The 18,252-nt window shown below is 46.2% G+C and overlaps 1 protein-coding gene across 1 annotated transcript in view; it reads right to left on the bottom strand.

Annotated features, from left to right (window-relative positions):
• LOC144825365 (scavenger receptor cysteine-rich domain-containing protein DMBT1-like) overlaps positions 1–18,252 on the bottom strand; it is a 227,743-nt gene that overhangs the window by 54,204 nt on the left and 155,287 nt on the right. The window contains exon 4 of the mRNA XM_078684152.1: positions 16,718–17,032. Within this exon, the coding sequence (XP_078540278.1) occupies positions 16,718–17,032 (315 nt within the window). The remainder of the gene's footprint in view (positions 1–16,717; positions 17,033–18,252) is intronic.

The raw sequence follows: 18,252 nt of genomic DNA, 5'->3' as shown, positions 1-18,252 counted from the left end.
CTCTGCCCTATCTGGCACTTAGTAGCCTTGATAGTGAGGCCTGCCTTTTACAGGGCCTCTAAGACTTTCCTCAGGTGGATCAGGTGATCCTCCCAGGTGGAGCTAAAGACAGCAATATCATCTAGATATGCTGCACAGAAGTCATCCAACCCAGTGAGAACTTGGTACACCAACCTTTGAAAAGTAGCAGGGGCATTTTTCAAACCAAAGGGCATCACCACAAATTGGTAATGACCTCCTGGGGTAGAAAATGCTGTATTGGCCTTGGCATCCTCAGCTAACCTGATTTGCCAATAACCAGCTGTCAGGTCAAATGTACTCAAGAACTTGGCAGAAGCCAATCTGTCAATGAGTTCATCTGCTCTTGGTATTGGATGGGCATCTGTCTTAGTGACAGCATTGAGACCCCTGTAGTCTACGCAAAACCTCATCTCTCTCTTACCATCCCGGGTGTGAGGTTTAGGCACTAGAACTACAGGACTAGCCCAAGGGCTCTCTGATGGTTCAATGACTTCCAATTCCAACATCTTTTGTACTTCAGTTTTTATGCAGTCCCTGACGAGGTCAGGTTGCCTGTAGATTTTACTCTTTATAGGCAGACTGTCTCCAGTGTCCACCTCATGTGTGCACCAGTTTGTCTGACTGGGGGTCAGAGAAAACATTTGTCTGTAGAATTGAAGGACCTGCCTACAATCCTGTTGCTGATGCTCAGAGAGGCTGTCAGAAAAGACCACACCATCTACTGACCCATCATCAGGGTTCTGAGTGAGCAGGTCTGGGAGAGGGTGACTCTCTTCCTCCTGTCCCTCATCTGTGGCCATGAGCAAGCCCATGTCCTCCCTGTCAACAAATGCTTTGAGCCTATTCACATGAAGTACTCTGTGAGGGCTCCTGGGAGTTACCATGTCCACCAAGTAGGTGACTACTCCCTTTTGTTCAATGATGATGTGGGGTCCAGACCATTTGTCTTGGAGAGCTGCTGGGGCCACTGGCTCCAACACCCACACCTTCTGTCCTGCATGGTAAACAGTTAGGACAGCCTTTTGGTCATGCCAAGCTTTTTGAAGTTCCTGGCTGGCCTCAAGGTTTTTAGATGCCTTCTCCATGTACTCTGCCATCCTGGAGCGGAGACCAAGTACATAGTCCACTATGTCTAGCTTAGGCTTTTTGAGAGGTAACTCCCATCCTTCCTTCACCAGACATAGGGGTCCTCTTACAGGATGTCCAAACAAAAGCTCAAAAGGGCTGTAACCAACCCCCTTCTGTGGGACCTCTCTGTAAGCAAACAGAAGGCAGGGTAAAAGGATGTCCCATCTTCGCCTACGCTTTTCTGGTAACCCTTTTATCATCCCTTTGAGGGTCTTGTTGAATCTTTCAACAGGCCCATTGCATTGTGGGTGATAGGGTGTGGTGAATTTGTAATTGACACCACATTCCTTCCACATAGCAGTCAAGTATCCTGACATGAAGTTTGCACCTCTGTCAGAGATCACCTCCTTAGGGAACCCCACTCTGGAGAAAACTCCAACCAGGGCCCTTGCCACAACAGGAGCTGTAGTGGTTCTAAGGGGAATAGCTTCTGGATACCTGGTGGCATGATCCACTACCACCAGTATAAATCTGTGCCCAGATGCTGTTGGGGGGTCCATTGGTCCAACAATGTCAATCCCCACTCTTTCAAAGGGAACCCCCACCACAGGTAGTGGTATAAGGGGTGCCTTTGTTGTGCTACCTGATTTGCCACTGGCTTGGCAGGTGACACATGAACGACAAAAGTTCTTGGTGTCCTCAGACATATGAGGCCAATGAAAGTGTGGGGCAAGCCTGTCCCAAGTCTTATTCTGGCCTAAGTGACCTGCAAGGGGAATTTCATGGGCCAATGTGAGAAGGAAACCTCTCAGAGACAAGGGGATGACCAGCCTCCTGGTAGCACCAGGCTTGGGGTCTCTTGCCTCAGAGTAAAGGAGTCCATCATCCCAGTACACTTCATGGGCACCTGTGGCATTCCCTGCAGCCTCAGCAGCAGCCTGCTGTCTGAGGGGTTCAAGAGAGGAACAGTCTAACTGTGCCTGCTTCAAGTATGCCCTGGAAGGGCCCCCTGTCCCAAGAAACTCAACCTGTTCAGGCTCAAGTTCTTGTAGGACAGTTCCTTCTGGGGTCTTGGGGTCAGTCTCCTGAGAGAGCTGATCCATCACCTGAGGCAGGGGGGAAGAGTCAACCTTACCCCTACTGCTCTTTCTCTTGGTTAGTGTCTGGTCCATTGTTCCAGGATCCAGCACTAGTTCAGCTGGGCATTTCTTGGCCTGTGACCTAGTCACAGCAAGGACATGTGCTGACAAACCTAACATTTCCACATGAGTCCTATACTCCACATCTGACCATAAGGAGGATTCCAAATCATTGCCCAAAAGACAGTCCACAGGGAGGTCTGAACTAACAACAACCCTTTTGAGGCCATTTACCCCTCCCCAGGAGAAGTTAACAAGTGCAATACTATGGGAGGTAGTGGCATTGCTAGCATTGGTCACCAGGTAGTTTGCTCCCAGTATTACCTGGTCAGGGTCCACAAAGTTAGGTGTCACCATGGTGACACTGGCACAAGTGTCCCTGTAGGCCTGAGCCATTTTTCCATTAATCAAAGGCGTCTGCCTGTACTTGCCCAGGGTACTGGGACTCATTGTAGGGGTCATATTCATGTCCCCAGTACAAACAAGAACAGCCTGAGTAGGTGTTCTGACTAAGTCAGAGCCCGCCTCAGTTCCCAGGGTTAACCCCACTATAGCCTTAGGAGGATTACTACCACTACTAACTGTACTAGGGGGTGCAGATGTCTTAGGGGCAGTAGTGGTAGGAGTTGGGCCTTTCTTGGTGTACTCACTAAACCAGTGAGTATTACTTTTGCAGTATTGGCACCATGGTTTCTTCTGACCATTCTCCTTCTTTTGGGAATTCTGGGAATTCTGGGACCCACCCTCTTTAGATTGTTGGGGCCCTGTTGAAGACTTCTGGTCATTTTGCTTATTTTCATTACCCTTGGGATCTGCTTTCTTCTGGCCACCACCCTGGTTCTGGTTCTGTTGCTTGACCCTTGTCCTGACCCATCTGTCTGCCTTCTTTCCCAATTCTTGGGGAGAGGTCAGATCTGAGTCAATAAGGTGCTGATGCAACAACTGATTTTGACAATTACTTAAGATTTGTTCTCTCATAATTAGATTATACAATCCTGTGTAATCAGTAACTTTACTTCCCAGTAACCAGCCTTCAAAAGCCTTAGTGGCACAATCTACAAAGTCAGTCCAATCTTGAGACTGAGTTTTCTGGGTGTCTCTGAACAGCAATCTGTACTGTTCAGTGGTTAAGCCAAACCCATCAATCAGTGTATTTTTCAAGACTTGGTAATTGTTAGCATCCTCAGCTCTAGTAGTGAGGAGCTTATCTCTACCTTTACCTTCAAAGGAGAGCCACAAAATAGCTGCCCACTGACTCTGGGGGATACACTGGACAGTGCAGGCCCTCTCCAAAGCAGTCATCCATTTGTGGATGTCATCCCCTTGTTTAAAGGGGGGCACTATTTTACTCAGGTGTCTAGTATCAAAACTCCTGTCCTTATCCTTAGGGATATTGCTGCCACCAATGGGGACTATCCCACTTAACTGTTGCTCTCTAGCAAAGGCAAGCTTCTCTTTGGGAAGGGCAAGTTCTTCCCTCTGAATCCTCAGATTAGCCTGTCTCATCCTTGCTTCATGTTCTCTTCTCTGAGGGGAAGTCAGTCTCCTCTGGGGAGAGATCATTCTCCTCTGAGCAGAGGCATGAGAGTGCACAGATCTATTGGAGTCCCTAGAATGAGACCTATCTCTTCTAACTCCAAAGTTAGGCCTGCTTAGGGTCAGTACTGGGGGTCCCCCAGATCCTTCCCTATGTAGGTCTAAGTTGGCCCTAGTAAGCCTGACTAGCTCAGGACCATTGTCTGCCTCATCCCCAGAGACTTCCTCTTCCTCCTCCTCCTCCTCTTCTACATCTTCTGTTTCAGGGAGGTTGGAGTCTGGGTCACCACGAGTACCTTCTAAGGGGGGCATGCACCCATCTGTCTGAGAAGCTTTTCTAGCATCATAAGTCTCTAAGAGACCTAACAGAAAAGGAGTGGTAGGGTTAGAACCCTGTTTTAGTTTCCTGGAGGTACACAATTGTCTCATCTCCTGGAAGCTAAGGCCTGCATATCTGGAAGTGACCTGTGGAGGGTCAACAGCCACAAGGGGAGTCTCTGAAGACTCTCCCTGGGTAGACATGCTTCTAGTGTGGTGTAAGTGATGCACCTACCTACACTATGGGTTTACCTACTGATCCCTTGCTAAGAGTTGTAGTCAGTGTGTGCTAAGCCCTGTTACACTACAACAGCTGGTTCAGTAGAACTCAGGTATTCTAAGTTAAGTTATATGTACCTGGGTACTTATGTGATCTTTCAATTTATATTCTTAAGATACGTGCGAGGTAAAACAACAGCAAGCTCAAATCCCAACCGCTGCACACCAATGTGAGAAGTTGGCCTGATATATAGTGCTCACTATTCTAGTGATCACTTTGTATCATACCAAACAACCCTTATTGATGATTGGTTGTAAGTCAACCTTTTAGACCAGCTATCCTAGTATCATGGACACGAGTAAGCATGAGCGCAAAATCCGCTACGCTCGCGGATTTTGCGAATTTTCGGTAAATCCGCGATCCGCGAACTCTTGCGAATTTACCGAAAATTCGCAATCCGCGAGCGGCGGATTCCGGGGGCAAAAGTTCAAGCCTTGCTGGCCTGTTGTAACTAATTTACGATGGCGCCGGCAAGCTGCCAGCGCCATCCTAGGATAGTTACTAAATTAGCTTCAACAAGAAGCTCTAATAGATAAGATAAAGCAGGTCATCGAGCGCCTGCTTTATTTTATCTATTAGAGCTTCCTGTTGAAGCTAATTTAGTAACTATTTTAGGATGGCGCTGGCAGCTTGCCGGCGCCATCGTAAATTAGTTACAACAGGCACAAAACGGTGGCGTCTTCTTGAATAAATATGAAGGGCAGGGTTCATTCTGGCACGACGGTCCTGGCACAAAAATTAAACCTCAACCGCAGGCACTTTCAGATATCGATTAAGCATGTGCCCTAGTTGAAGCTTAAATTCAGTGACTCATTCATTGGCCCAAAAACAATCGTGAGCGTTGTCAAGGCTAGGCAGATGTGCCTTCTTCCCTAATATACCATAGCAAATCAGCTGTGATGCTGGACAGAGGCCTTTGCATCCTTGACTTTCACGAGCGCATTCCTCGTGCTGTTCCTGTGGCCAGGAGCTTCTGTATCTTTATCTGCGGCTCTGATCGGTCTCTCACCTTTAATGCACACAAGAGGCATGTGCACTCGCATGGAAGCCCCGTCCGTTTGGCCCCACCCACACACTCGTGGTGTGCACCGTCTTCCCGCCATTTACCCACTATGACAGCTCACTCACGGGACCCCTGCGCCCTTCGGCGCGATTGCATAGTAACACACACCTGGTCGCTGTAGACAACTCTCTGGCACTTTAGGCAGCTGCAGTGTAGTAAAAGCACTATACATCTACCCAACGAGGTAGCACTTACCGATTATCTAGTAGGAAGTACTCCAGTTGAGTAGAGGTATGGCACAAAACGGTGGCGTCTTCTTGAATAAATATGAAGGGCAGGGTTCAATCTGGCACGATGATCCTGGCACGGAAGCCCCGCCCCAAATCCGTCGATCCGCAAAATCCGCGGATTTTGCGGATCCACGATCCGTGAATACGCAAATCCGCGAATCGTGGATCCGCAAAATCCGCCCATGCTTAGACACGAGCAGTCTTCAGGCTAAACTCTAGAGGGCGTGTTAAGCCAGCTGTTTTACCATCACATATACCCCTTGAACACCAAGTGAAAGGACACCACACAAGTTGTTATAAAAATACAGGATATTTATTAATAACAGTTCTACCCTGAACTCTTTATGAGTCAGGGAGCTAAGCACAATACAAAACTCTTACGAAAATACTATAAGTTTCACAATTTACACAAATGCCCGAGGGGCACGAAAAACCATATACATAAAAAGTGGAATGCGAAACACTAGCAGGTAAGTAACAAGATCCAGAGGCTTCAGGATCGCTAGGACTACACTACTGAACCTTCAGATTACGTGCAGGAGGTCTAGGGAGATCGTGTGCAGAGTGTGCACTCTCACGCGGGATGCGGGAAGAAGTCTATGGATGCTAGATTTCGTAAAGTTAGTGTTATCGGACGAATCCGACTAGTTAGGCTGAAAACGAAAAAGTATCTGGACACTTAGATAGTGAACCTACGTTGGAGCACCGAAATGCTCGAGTTACCTAGCCCAGGGGCTGCGGCGGCATAGGGTTCAAAAGACGTCGGGAATCCTGGTTACAGTCTATGGAGCCTGAAAGAAGAAGTTGCTGGCAGGCGACCAGTGATGAAGTTCGATGGGACCCAAGCCTGGATCGGAGTCGAAGATGACCTGAAAGCAGAGGGGACTCAGTTCTTGATCACTAGCCAGTGATCAGATGGGCACCAGGATGGCACCGGGTGAAATCACCTCGACCAGGTGGGTGGGCGACGCTGGGCTCTGCAGTCTCTCGGACCAGGAGGCGTTGTCGGCAACCAGGATGGAGGGGCGAGCTGGCCTACGAAGGTGTCTGCTGTCGGCGCTGCTGAAACCAGGATTGGAGCGACAAGCCTTGGCAAAGTCAAGCCCACGCGGTGGACTCAAGATGGCGTCTGGAGTGGACCAGGAGGGTCCAGGGTGCTCCTCTGTTGGAGGGGAGCAAGGGCCAGTCTGGAGCAACCAGACCAGCGATGGAAGTGTCGTGGTTCGTCGTCAGGAGGGCCACAAGCCAGCAGGCAAGTAGCCAGACAATGCGGTGAGCAGCAAAGAGCAGAAGGGCCCCACGCAGATCTCGTGGAGGCTGGGGGGCTGGACTTCGATGCTGGAGCTGCTCAGGGTTAGGGCTTCTCAAACCCTAGTGCACTTACTCGAGGGTCTCTCGGGGGTCGTGCTGGTGAAGCGTCGTGCAGGTCTTGAAGAGGGCCGGTCCCACGGGTCTCGTCACACCCACGAATCTCAGCTGGGCTGGATGATGTAGGTAGAGGTCAGAGATGGCGGGAAAACCGAGTCTCGTCGAGCTGGGCAGTCTTGATCCGGAGGATGGACTTACAGCAAACCGCAAGAGCTTCGATGGTGCCTGCTGGTGCAGGGTGGCTACTCCTTAGCCACAAGGGAGAGTCTTCAGAAGAGTCAAGAGTTCCTTTCGTGGAAAGTAGTTTCAAGATTCAGAATGATCTAATTTGGGAAGGGGGCCTGCTCCTACCTTTATCCTAAGAAAAGGGGCTGGCACACGACTAGGTCCTGCCCTATGGGTGGGACCGGGAGGGGGGTGGTTACACCCCTCTCCTTTGTCCGGTCTCTCCCCAGCTCAGGGGCTGGGGTGCCCCAGGAACTGGTTTGAGCCGACCTATGCACAGTGAGCACCGGGGTGCCACTTTGCAGTCACCTTCCTTTCAGCCCTGCCTACCTTGGATACACAAAATCCTGTCTGGGATGGTGCTAGCACCGCCCCTGACAGGAAACCCTTTGTCCAGGCCACCGTTGCTGGAAGGACTCCCAGCAGCAGGAGGGCAGACTTGTGTCTCGGTGGCAGCATCCATTTTGTGGAGCTGAGGCTATGTCTGACTTTAACCGGGGTTCACAGTTACATACATGTCGTGTCCCTCTAGAAGGGTGGAATGCTAACCCCATCGCCAGAATTGGCGAGGGGTTAGTATTCCAATACGTATGACACCTTACTCGACATGTTTTGATAATGCTATACCAAAGTAAGCATTTAACCGCGAGGATTATAATGCACTTAAGAGTATATGGTATAGCGTTATCATGGAACAGCTATTTGGACTTGGTTCTGCAAGCTGCAAACGGGCTCAGCTCATGCCAGAGCACCATCTCACATAATTCCCAGCACTCTGCCTTCAGGATTGATAAGGCCTGCCATAGGAGTGACTGATAGGAATATATGTGTCCATTTTAGGTTTAGATATAGTATACTATATCTAAAGCAAAGGGTGATTACACCACCTTGCCCCAGCTGTCGTGCAGCCAGTTGTGTCTGTTTGGGCGGCCAGCCAGGGGTGGCATAATACATGCTTCAGCCCCTGGTAGGCCCTGGGTACACCTATGCCCTGGATACCTAAGGTATGCCGTACAGGGACTGATAAGGTGGCCCAGTACCAATTGGTAAAATGCACCTAAGGTACATGGTTGTAATTTAGAGAGAGAACAGCTAGGCTGTGGGTCTGATTAGCAGGCCCACAGCCAGGGAAAGTCGTAAATCAGTGAAGCAAAAAGCAAAAATCTGGGGTGGCCATGGGATTGCAGACCCACTCTCCTACAACAATCACCATCAGAGTCAATAAAATAACAAAGGTCCCATATGTTCTCGTCATGGGGAGCTGGTGATCAGGGAAAGCGGTAGCCTCGCAATAGTCAGGCACAATGTGGTGGTTGCGGGCAGGCCTTAGGCGAGCAATTTACCCATGAGGGTGGTTTTGGTCTCCTTTTTGAAACACCAGACACCCTACGCCAGTAATGGCCAGTCATGTGCAGGGGAAGGATGCAAAGGGGACAAATCTGAAGTCACTGAAATCCCAGAAGCATATCATTTTGACCCAATGCTGAGTCTCTACGCCCCCCCATGTTGAGTTTATTCTCTTACCCCTCCTAACACAAAAAGCACTATGACGTGGCCTGCGCTGGCCTCATCATTAAACCTTTTTATTGACTTTAAGCTGTGCTAAGCATTCTGAACAAACAGAACAAACAGCAGATGTGCTGCTAGACAACATAGCTAAAGTGAATTCACACTGACAAGGCCAATAGCTCAGGCTTTTCCTGAGATCGAATGACATTGCCAATGCTTGTTCGGTGTTGATGTGGTCCTGCTAAACAAATGTGAAAACGATAGGGAAAAACAGTTGAGGAGCTTTGAAGTAAAGTGATGTTTTGGCTTAATGGCCAGAGCTGCGGACAGGGGAACTTGGGAACAAAGTTCGCATCTCAGGGTCATCTGAGCAGCTTGTGATTCTGGGCAAATGATTTAGGCTTCCCCTTGCATACGACAATAAATGTGTCATTGTGTAATGTAACTAGTGAGCACTTGAAGTGTTCCAATCCCATCTGCTTGTATTAACACTATAGCAAGATAGAAGACGGATCATACAAAAAAATAAAAGCAGCAGCGATGAGGAAGGTTTGTGGGGGACTGGTCAAGGAAGGAAGCAGAAGGGGTGAGGGAATAGGCAAGCAATGATAGGGAGGGTAGGAGGAAGCATCACATCAAAAACTCCTTAATTGACGCAGGATCAGTGACAAAATGAATGTGTCATTGTTGAATGTAACTGGTGAGCACTTAAAGCGCTCCAATACTATCAGCTTGTGTTCGAGCTATGGCAATACAGAGGATGAAGTAAGTACTCCAACACCATTGGACCGTGCAAAAGTGCAGAAGTGTCTGGCACTCAGTGTCAATTTTAAATAGACAAAAAATAAATATGATTTCATTTACTTTAAAAACAACATTTTCATGGATGACAAGTGTTGATTACAATTTTACATATTTTAAATTATTTTAATTACACTTCTTTTCTTTTACTAAAAATACTCACCCTCTTCCCTGTATCCTCCCGCTTTCCTCTATTCACACCCTGCAATTGCCAAGCTTATAGAGATACCAAAGAAAATGGAGGTGAGGGAGGGAGGGAAAAACAGAGGGAAGGTTGGATGGAAAGAGAGAGGGAATGACAGTAGGAGGGAGGGAGTGGGCTGTTGCATGGCGTTTTAGGATCCAAGCGAAATTTCAAGATTCATGCCCTTATATAAGTACAATTCACATTGCCCTATCATAGGCATAGAAACCATACCCATATTTAGACCTAGCCCATGCAGTCTAAATAAAGGCAGGGCTACTTCCACCCGTATCAAAAAACCACAACGATTTGTTGGGAAATCGGCTTAAGCAGTCAGGGACATCTCCTTGCTTGAATATTGATTTGTCCAAGAATTCATGGAGTTTTCAAAGAACTACCATTCCCTTGAGGTTCATTACTGAGGTTGTTATGCCCGACTTTACGTCAAACTAGGCACCTTCAAGGTATGAATATGCCTTTACTTGCTCTAGCAAATGCACTGTAGTTCGTAGCAGCTCGACTATCTACTTGCCCGACGCAGCTCTCTATAGCTAGTGCCGAAGGAAGCCGACCCTCCAGCTGACGCACTGATCGAGAAGCTGTCCTTTCTCTCACGGAGAATCCAGCTCCAGTGTTTCAAAGCTCCCCTCACGGGGTGTTGGGAAATCGAGACCCGAGACAGAGATACTAGACCTCCTTCATTCTGAACAAAGTTATGGAGCTGATTAGACCCTAAAGAGAAATCTTGGATAGATTATTGGCAAAGAAAACTAAACCTATGCTACACCACATTTACTTCTTCCCTCCTAATGGACTTAGGTTAGGTTAGGTACATCGGGGTAGGCGTATTTTAGAAGCACCAGTTGAGTACTTTTAGCCTTTGTTATTTATGTATGAATTTATCTATGGCTTAGAAACCGTAAAATGCTTTTATAGTATTATTTTATAATAATCTTCACGCTGTACGCATTATACTTTGCAGCCTGTATTACGATTGTAGCAGTTCACTTTACTTGCATGAGAATGTAGACTGTTCAATAAATCCCTTTTATTGAAAATGCCCGTCTCTCTATTTCTCTGCACCTCTGACGAAACAAAGCATGCACAATTGACTGAGTAAAATATCTATCTATTGTTTCCACGTCTCTAAAGATACGTTCTTTCTTGGGGACACAAGTTGTCATGTTTATGCGGTTGTCAGAAACTAATGCCTTCTTGTTTATTGAAGAAAGTTTCTAGTGACCTCTGAGCTAGGTGGCACTCAGAATTAAGTTTAACATGTTCAATAGCGATCTAGTAGACATAAGTCCTACGTCAAATCCATAGGATATATTATTCCTATTGGCAATATTTGAACTACACTACATAGCGCCCAACGTGGGGTGACAACATTGAAACAAAAAGTGTTTGGGGCACAAAAAACTGGCAGGTATAGGGACCTCCGTGGTTTGTAGGATTAGCATTCCACGCTGTAACTTGTCTACAGACCGAGTCCGCTTTACAACAGAAGGAAAACAGATTACTCACAGTTGGGACCCTCGAAAGCTGATTGGTGCGAGCATGGTGAGGATAATTGAAGCTGACCCGGCAGGGCAGGCTGTATAGAGCGTCCGGGGTCGCTTGGTTAGCCACCGAGACACCCGTGGAGATAATAATTGATTGCTCCTGAGAACAGTCCTGAGGAGGCCTAAACAATATAGGCTGAAACGCGTCAACTGTATTGTATTGTATGTTGGCATCACTAAAAAATAAAACTAAATCAAACAGTTGTTTAAGAGCCACAATCTGAAAGGGTAGTAGAAATGCCTATTTCTTCCCGGCTTCTTTTTGTTTAAATATTATGATGACCAAGAAGAAGGAATTAGGTTGATAAATATGTGCTATACCTTTCCTTTCTTACAAATAATTGGGCACTGAAGAAAAAAAGTGTTTTCTGTATGTTGTATTTGTGTTTCGTTTTTTTGTAGATACTGTGTATAATATAAAAAATGTATAAAGATTCAAAAATTATATATATGTAAAAAACAAATGTAGATAGAAAGCAGAAAGGAAATACGAAGAAAAGCTTATGTTTTCTACAAAAAAACTGACTGACTGAAAGCAGTTGAAAGAAACATAATTGTGTTTGATTTCCTTCTTTTTTGAGTTGAATGGATAGTGATTGGATGTACCATGAGAGATTATTGGTTAGATTAGTTCTAGAATTATTGGCTAAAATTTAAGACAGTTAATTCATGGTACCTGTCTGAGTAACTAGACGTAGAGAATTGGTACCATTGGCACCACTATATATAAGTTCAGTTTGTATTCCCGGGTGCTTACATGGTTTAACGGGTAACCCCTTTGATAAGAGGGTATAGGGAATAGAACCATTATTTTGAGCCTGCATTATCCCCAAATAAATAATGTTTTTGAATGACACTGTGCAACAGACATTCTGTCCTGGCTTAGCCAAGATAAAAGATTTAACCAAACCATCCATCCCTACACCTACACCTGACAGTAAGAACATTACAGAGGGGATGGTCAATGTAAAAATAATTTTACTTAAGAACCGAACTGATCCTGATTGGAAAAAATGACTAATCTGGCCCACAGACACAAACAACTGTCAAGATAGATTCCTGAATAAGACACAAGGGTTTACATTCACTAGGCCAGATCCAAGATATGTCCAGAGACAACATCCAGGGATAGTAACAACATACAGTGTAGGAAAACTGTGCCTTGACTGGCTACAAAAATCCACACTAACAGAGGTAAAACAACATTTATCCTTACTTAAAGATGGTGTTGATTTAAGGGACTTCTTACAAAGTCCTGGGAAATGGCATCATAAACGTTTTATAAACGCTGGTATGTATGCCATTTATACTGAGCCCAAAATGTCCACGGACTCGATAATTCTCGCCTCGGTGCCTATTCTAATCATGGGGTCCTACGCTGCAACTCTGGGCAATAGTTGCTTAATCTCCACTACGGCGGCCCACCCGCAGCGGGATGCCTGGCTTTCACCCTGGGGATACCCAGTAGGGGTTATCTCACAGGGAAAAGCCAGGACGGGTTCCCAAAGCAAGCGCCTTGATGCCTTCGGGTGATACGTGCGCTATATAAATCGCAATACATTTACATTTACATTTACATTTATAATGAAGCTTGGAAAGCGACACAAGCAGAGACGGCACAACGAATACAAGAATTTGCTCGTATTAAATTAGAGAATGCTCTCTCTGTAGTTGACAATGGGATAAAGACTCTGTCATCCAGAATTTATTCTTTGGACAGCATAGTATCCTCTGCCATAGACATAATGGAACAGGACTTGCTCATGCTACAGCATGGTCAGTCACAATTGCATTCTATGAAGATTTTAGGCCTGACATTACAAAAACTTCATTCTGGATATGTGCCATGGCATCTAATCAACACCACATCTTTGTTTTCTTTATTTAACCTTACAGGTAAACAAATCACTTTGGCACAAAGAGGAGCAGATTATACGGTGCTAAGCATTGAGAAGCTGGAAAGATTACCATTAACTGCTTCAGAAAAACCTGCAACAGAATGGCTAATACACGAAACAATCCCTTTGCCTGTCACAATTTTCCATTTTCAGTATTGTTTGAAACATATACCAGCTGGCGTGTATGAAAGGTTGGGTAGAGAATACGTTAAGTCAAACTGGGAATTCCCATATACAGACAGATGTTGGAGTGGGGGAAAAGAAGTATTTCCTAGTCGTACAAACTGCAAAAGTGCACTAAGCGGTACACTTTTATGCCAGGGTATTAATTTACATGGAGCCAGTGACGGTTCTTCGACCAACTTATCCTGCCACCTGCAAAGTTCTCCAGCTGTAGTGATAGACCTAATATTTAGGCAACTTTCTAACAGAAGCTATATTATGTTGAATGATCACAGCTGCTGTGGCATGTTGCCAGGAATAGCCTATCTCGTAACTATGTCAGCCAGGGTCAATTGTTGTATGCAAGTATTGTTTCCTAAAACTAAGACAGAAGGTGAGTCGCTAATATGGCCATCACTGAACATTTCTTCTATACGAATTGATACTTTAAGCAGAATGAAAGCCATTCTTTTACAAAAAACTGTGCCACTGACCTCGTCCAAAGAGACGTATGAACTACAAGTTGCAAGGTCCTCTGCAGAGATACATGCCCTTTTATCAACGAACTACCCTGTACATTTCGAAGAAATGTTCGGTGATATCTTGAACATGTCTGATACCAGTGGTATCATACATATATTTAAGAAAAATGTTTGGGACTGTTAGCACCATTTGAAGCAGTACTCGGCATATTTCCTAACTTCGTGCACTCTATCTTCGGCGGCCGGCCTCTCATTTTGGTACTCGTAGCAGGAATACTATTTTTGTTTCTTCTGCTCCGATATGGCAAGTCCAGTCACCAGCGACACCTAGATTGCCCTAGAGCAGGGGTCTCCAAACCGGTCCTGGAGGGCCGGATCCATGCCAGATTTTTTGGATATCCCCATTGAGATACATGTAGTTATTTTAAAAATATGGCATGGATCCGGCCCTCCAGGACCGGTTTGGTGACCCCTGCCCTAGAGAACAATCTCCTGGCAATGAAGTGTTGTGAACGCATAATACAGATGCTGGGCTTGGCTCGTTTAAGAGATCTGAATAACACGCGGTTTCTATCATTCCAACCAATTTGGCAAGATTGCATCTTACCTGTTCTACGATGCCTGCTATGTGGAGAAGAATGCATGTTGGACATCTGTCTAACACTGCCATCAGTCCTGCCAACGGATGTTGATACTTTGCTTGGTTCGCTAACAGCTCATGCATTGTGTTTTCCCCAGCGGCTGCCAATACTGATGACGGCTCATTGAGGTCTCACAGACGCAATCTGCTGATGGTGAGATACATGGATCGACAGGCACACAGGTACTATCTCCATCTCGTTGCTTGTATATTGATTTGTCCAAGAATTCATGGAGTTTTCAAAGAACTACCATTCCCTTGCGGTTCTTTACTGAGGTTGTTATGCCCGACTTTACGTCAAACTAGGCACCTTCAAGGTATGAATATGCCTTTACTTGCTCTAGCAAATGCACTGTAGTTCGTAGCAGCTCGACTATCTACTTGCCCGACGCAGCTCGCTATAGCTAGTGCCGAAGGAAGCCGACCCTCCAGCTGACGCACTGATCGAGTTGTCCTTTCTCTCACGGAGAATCCAGCTCCAGTGTTTCAAAGCTCCCCTCACGGGGTGTTGGGAAATCGAGTCCCGAGACAGAGATACCAGAACTCCTTCATTCTGAACTAAGGTATGGAGCTGATTAGACCCTAAAGAGAAATCTTGGATAGAGTCTTGGCAAGGAAAACTAAAACTATGCTACACCACACTTACTTCTTCCCTCGTATTAGACTTAGGTTAGGTACATTAGGATAGGTGTATTTTAGAAGCACCACTAGAGTATTTTTAGCCTCTGTTATTTATGTATGTATTTATCTATGGCTTAGAAACCGTAAAATACTTTTACAGTATTATTTGATAATACTCTTCACGCTGTACGCATTATACTTTGCAGCCTGTATTACGATTGTAGCAGTTCACTTTACTTGCATGAGAAAGAAGACTGTTCACTAAGTCCCTCTTATTGAAAACGCCCGTCTCTCTATTTCTCTGCACCTCTGATGAAGCGAAGCATGCACGATTGACTGAGTAAAATATCTATCTATTGTTTCCACGACTTTGAAGATACGTTCTTTCTTGGGGAAACAAAGTTGCCATGTTTATGCGGTTGTCAGAAACTAATCCCTTCTTGTTTATTCGAGAACGTTTCTAGTGACCTCTGAGCTAGTAGGCACTCACAATTAAGTTTAATATATTTGATAGAGACCTAGTAGACATAAGTCCTATGTCAAATCTATAGGAAATTTTATTCCAATGCGCAGAGCCTATTGGGAATATAGGAACTACACTACAGAGGGAGGTAAGGAGGGAGAGGAGGAGGCAGGACAGGTCAGAGAGAGGGAAGGAAGAAGGATGAGACAGATGGAAGGAGAGAGCTAGGAAGGGAAGGAAGGGAAGGAAGGGAAAGACAGAGATAGGGAGGGACGTAGGGAGGGGGAATTGTGGAGGGAAAGGCAGAGAGAGGGATAGAGGGGAGGGTAAAGGGAAGGCGGGATGGACAGAGGGATAGAAGGACATTGGGAGGGAGGGAGAAAACAAGGGAGGGAAGGAGGCAGGACAGGACGGAGAGAGAGAAGGAACGAGGGAACAGGTGGAATGGGAGGAGATAGGGAAGGACAAAGGGAGAGAGGGAGGAGGGAAGGAGACAAGGTAGAATGAACAGAGGGAGGGAAGAACAGAAGAAGGCAAGGGCACAGGGAAGAAGGCTGGGAGGGAAGTGTGGAGGGAGGGCATGAAGGACAGAGGGAGGGAAGGACAGAGGGAGATGAGGGAAGAATGGAGAGTGGGAAGAATGGAGGGAGGGAAGAGTGGAGGGAAGGAGTGTGGGAGGAAAGGATGGATTTAAGGTACAATGGATGAAGTGAGGGACAGAGGTTAATGGACTGTGCTGGGGAAGAGATGTGCTCAAGATCTAGAAGATTATTGGTAAGTCATAGCATGAACAAAAGGTGCTTCAAATTGAACAGCGCTTCTGTAGATGATGCAAACTAGACTGAGGCAAGAAAGCTTATACATGGATCGACTAGTGTAGTGTAGTGTAATCGCTCTTCCCCTTAGGAGTCATAAGTGTTGGGAAGATACAAAGAGCCGCAGCAAGCACACTGGTGGGAAGGGGTTTGTAACTTCACCCCTGGCTCCAGAGTAGAGTTATGTCTAATGAAGGGCAGTAATGGTTCATCTAGCCCTACTTGATGAAATGCTTGCCACCCAAGGTCACTTTTGTATTTTGACAGAAGTGTTTAAAGTCTTCAATATGTGAAGAAGTTTGTTTGTACAGACAAGTTCCACTTCTTACCTGCACAGGTCACACCAGCGTTCCTCCCCGTTGAACAGGTATTAACACTCCAGCCTCGCTGTGCACATTTCCACAGAGCAGACTCTTCTCCTTGGCATTGAACACTACTCATCAGAACTGGTGAAGGGCTGACCCCGAATGATGAATTATACCCATAGCTTAGTAAAGCTCCACATCCAAGCTGTCCGCAGACCACCGACGCGTCCTTCTCATCCCAGGCATCGTCACAGACTTTACCCCATACTCCATTGTGCACAATTGACACTCTTCCAGCACATAAAGAAGGGCCATTCACTAAAAAGATCTGATCAGGACCTGGGAAGAGATTAAAAAGGCATTGGAAAGGAATGCAAAGAAAATTAACCAATAACACATAAACTTTTTCATCAATAAAAAATTGTACTTTTCAGTGACAGAGAACTTGCTGTGGGAATACATACTTTAAACATTTTAATATTCTTTTTTCAATCTCCTAGCAGATGAGTTGGAAGCATCCTCTATTTGGCAACCATGCATCTCTCATGCATGACTCTTTGAGCGCAGAGACAAGCAAGGAGACGACGTAATCTCGAGCGCTGGTAAAAACGAAATGCACACGATTTTAACTTGTGAAATTTATGTGATTTTAAACATTTGAAAGCACTCACTGGACTAATTTGCACAGCGTTCGTGTCCTCAGTCCACCGCCAAAAGTTTGGTTTGTGTGGAGGGACGGCGACACGCCCACCACGGAGGAAGTGATTTCAACTTCCAGACCCCCAACCAATCAGCGATTAGCAGCTGACGCCCCACAGGCTTATAAGCCGTTCCCACCATTGCTCTGTTGACTCTTTGAGCGCAGAGACAAGCAAGGAGACGACGTAATCTCGAGCGCTGGTAAAAACGAAATGCACACGATTTTAACTTGTGAAATTTATGTGATTTTAAACATTTGAAAGCGCTCACTTGACTAATTTGCACAGCATTCGTCTCCCCGGTCCACCGCCAAAAGTTTGGTTTGTGTGGAGGTACGGCGACACGCCCACCACGGAGGAAGTGATTTCAACTTCCTGACCCCCAACCAATCAGCGATTAGCAGCTGACTCCGCCCCTATCCATATAATCTCATGTGTCCTCGGCCGCGCAGCGGACGCGTGCAGCGGGCGCGCCGCTGTTGCGCCGAAGTCAAGCCAAAGTCCTGCCCGTCTGTGCCCGTCCGCGACCAGACGGGACCAGGGGCTATAACCTATGCCACAACCGATAACATCCCCATTACCTACTCCAGAGAGACTCTTCTTGCTTGTATTCCCCCTCAATGCTCCCAAGGCACGGTCCTTAACTGCATGCACACCCCTTCCTCATGTACCAACTGCAATCTAAGCCTTCTTTCCATATCCTCCGCAATTAATTTGGAAACTGCCGACTTTCCACCGTCACGGCACATACAAAATCATACTCCACCCTTAAATGATCTCTCTTTCATCAGCCTGAACTGCAGGTCATTACCAAAACATAAAATGGACATTTTTGATTTACTCACGACATCACAACCAGCT

The sequence above is a fragment of the Lissotriton helveticus genome, chromosome 3_1 (assembly GCF_964261635.1).
Source record: "Lissotriton helveticus chromosome 3_1, aLisHel1.1, whole genome shotgun sequence".
Lineage (NCBI taxonomy): Eukaryota > Metazoa > Chordata > Amphibia > Caudata > Salamandridae > Lissotriton > Lissotriton helveticus.
This window is presented reverse-complemented; position numbering and strand designations above follow the sequence as displayed.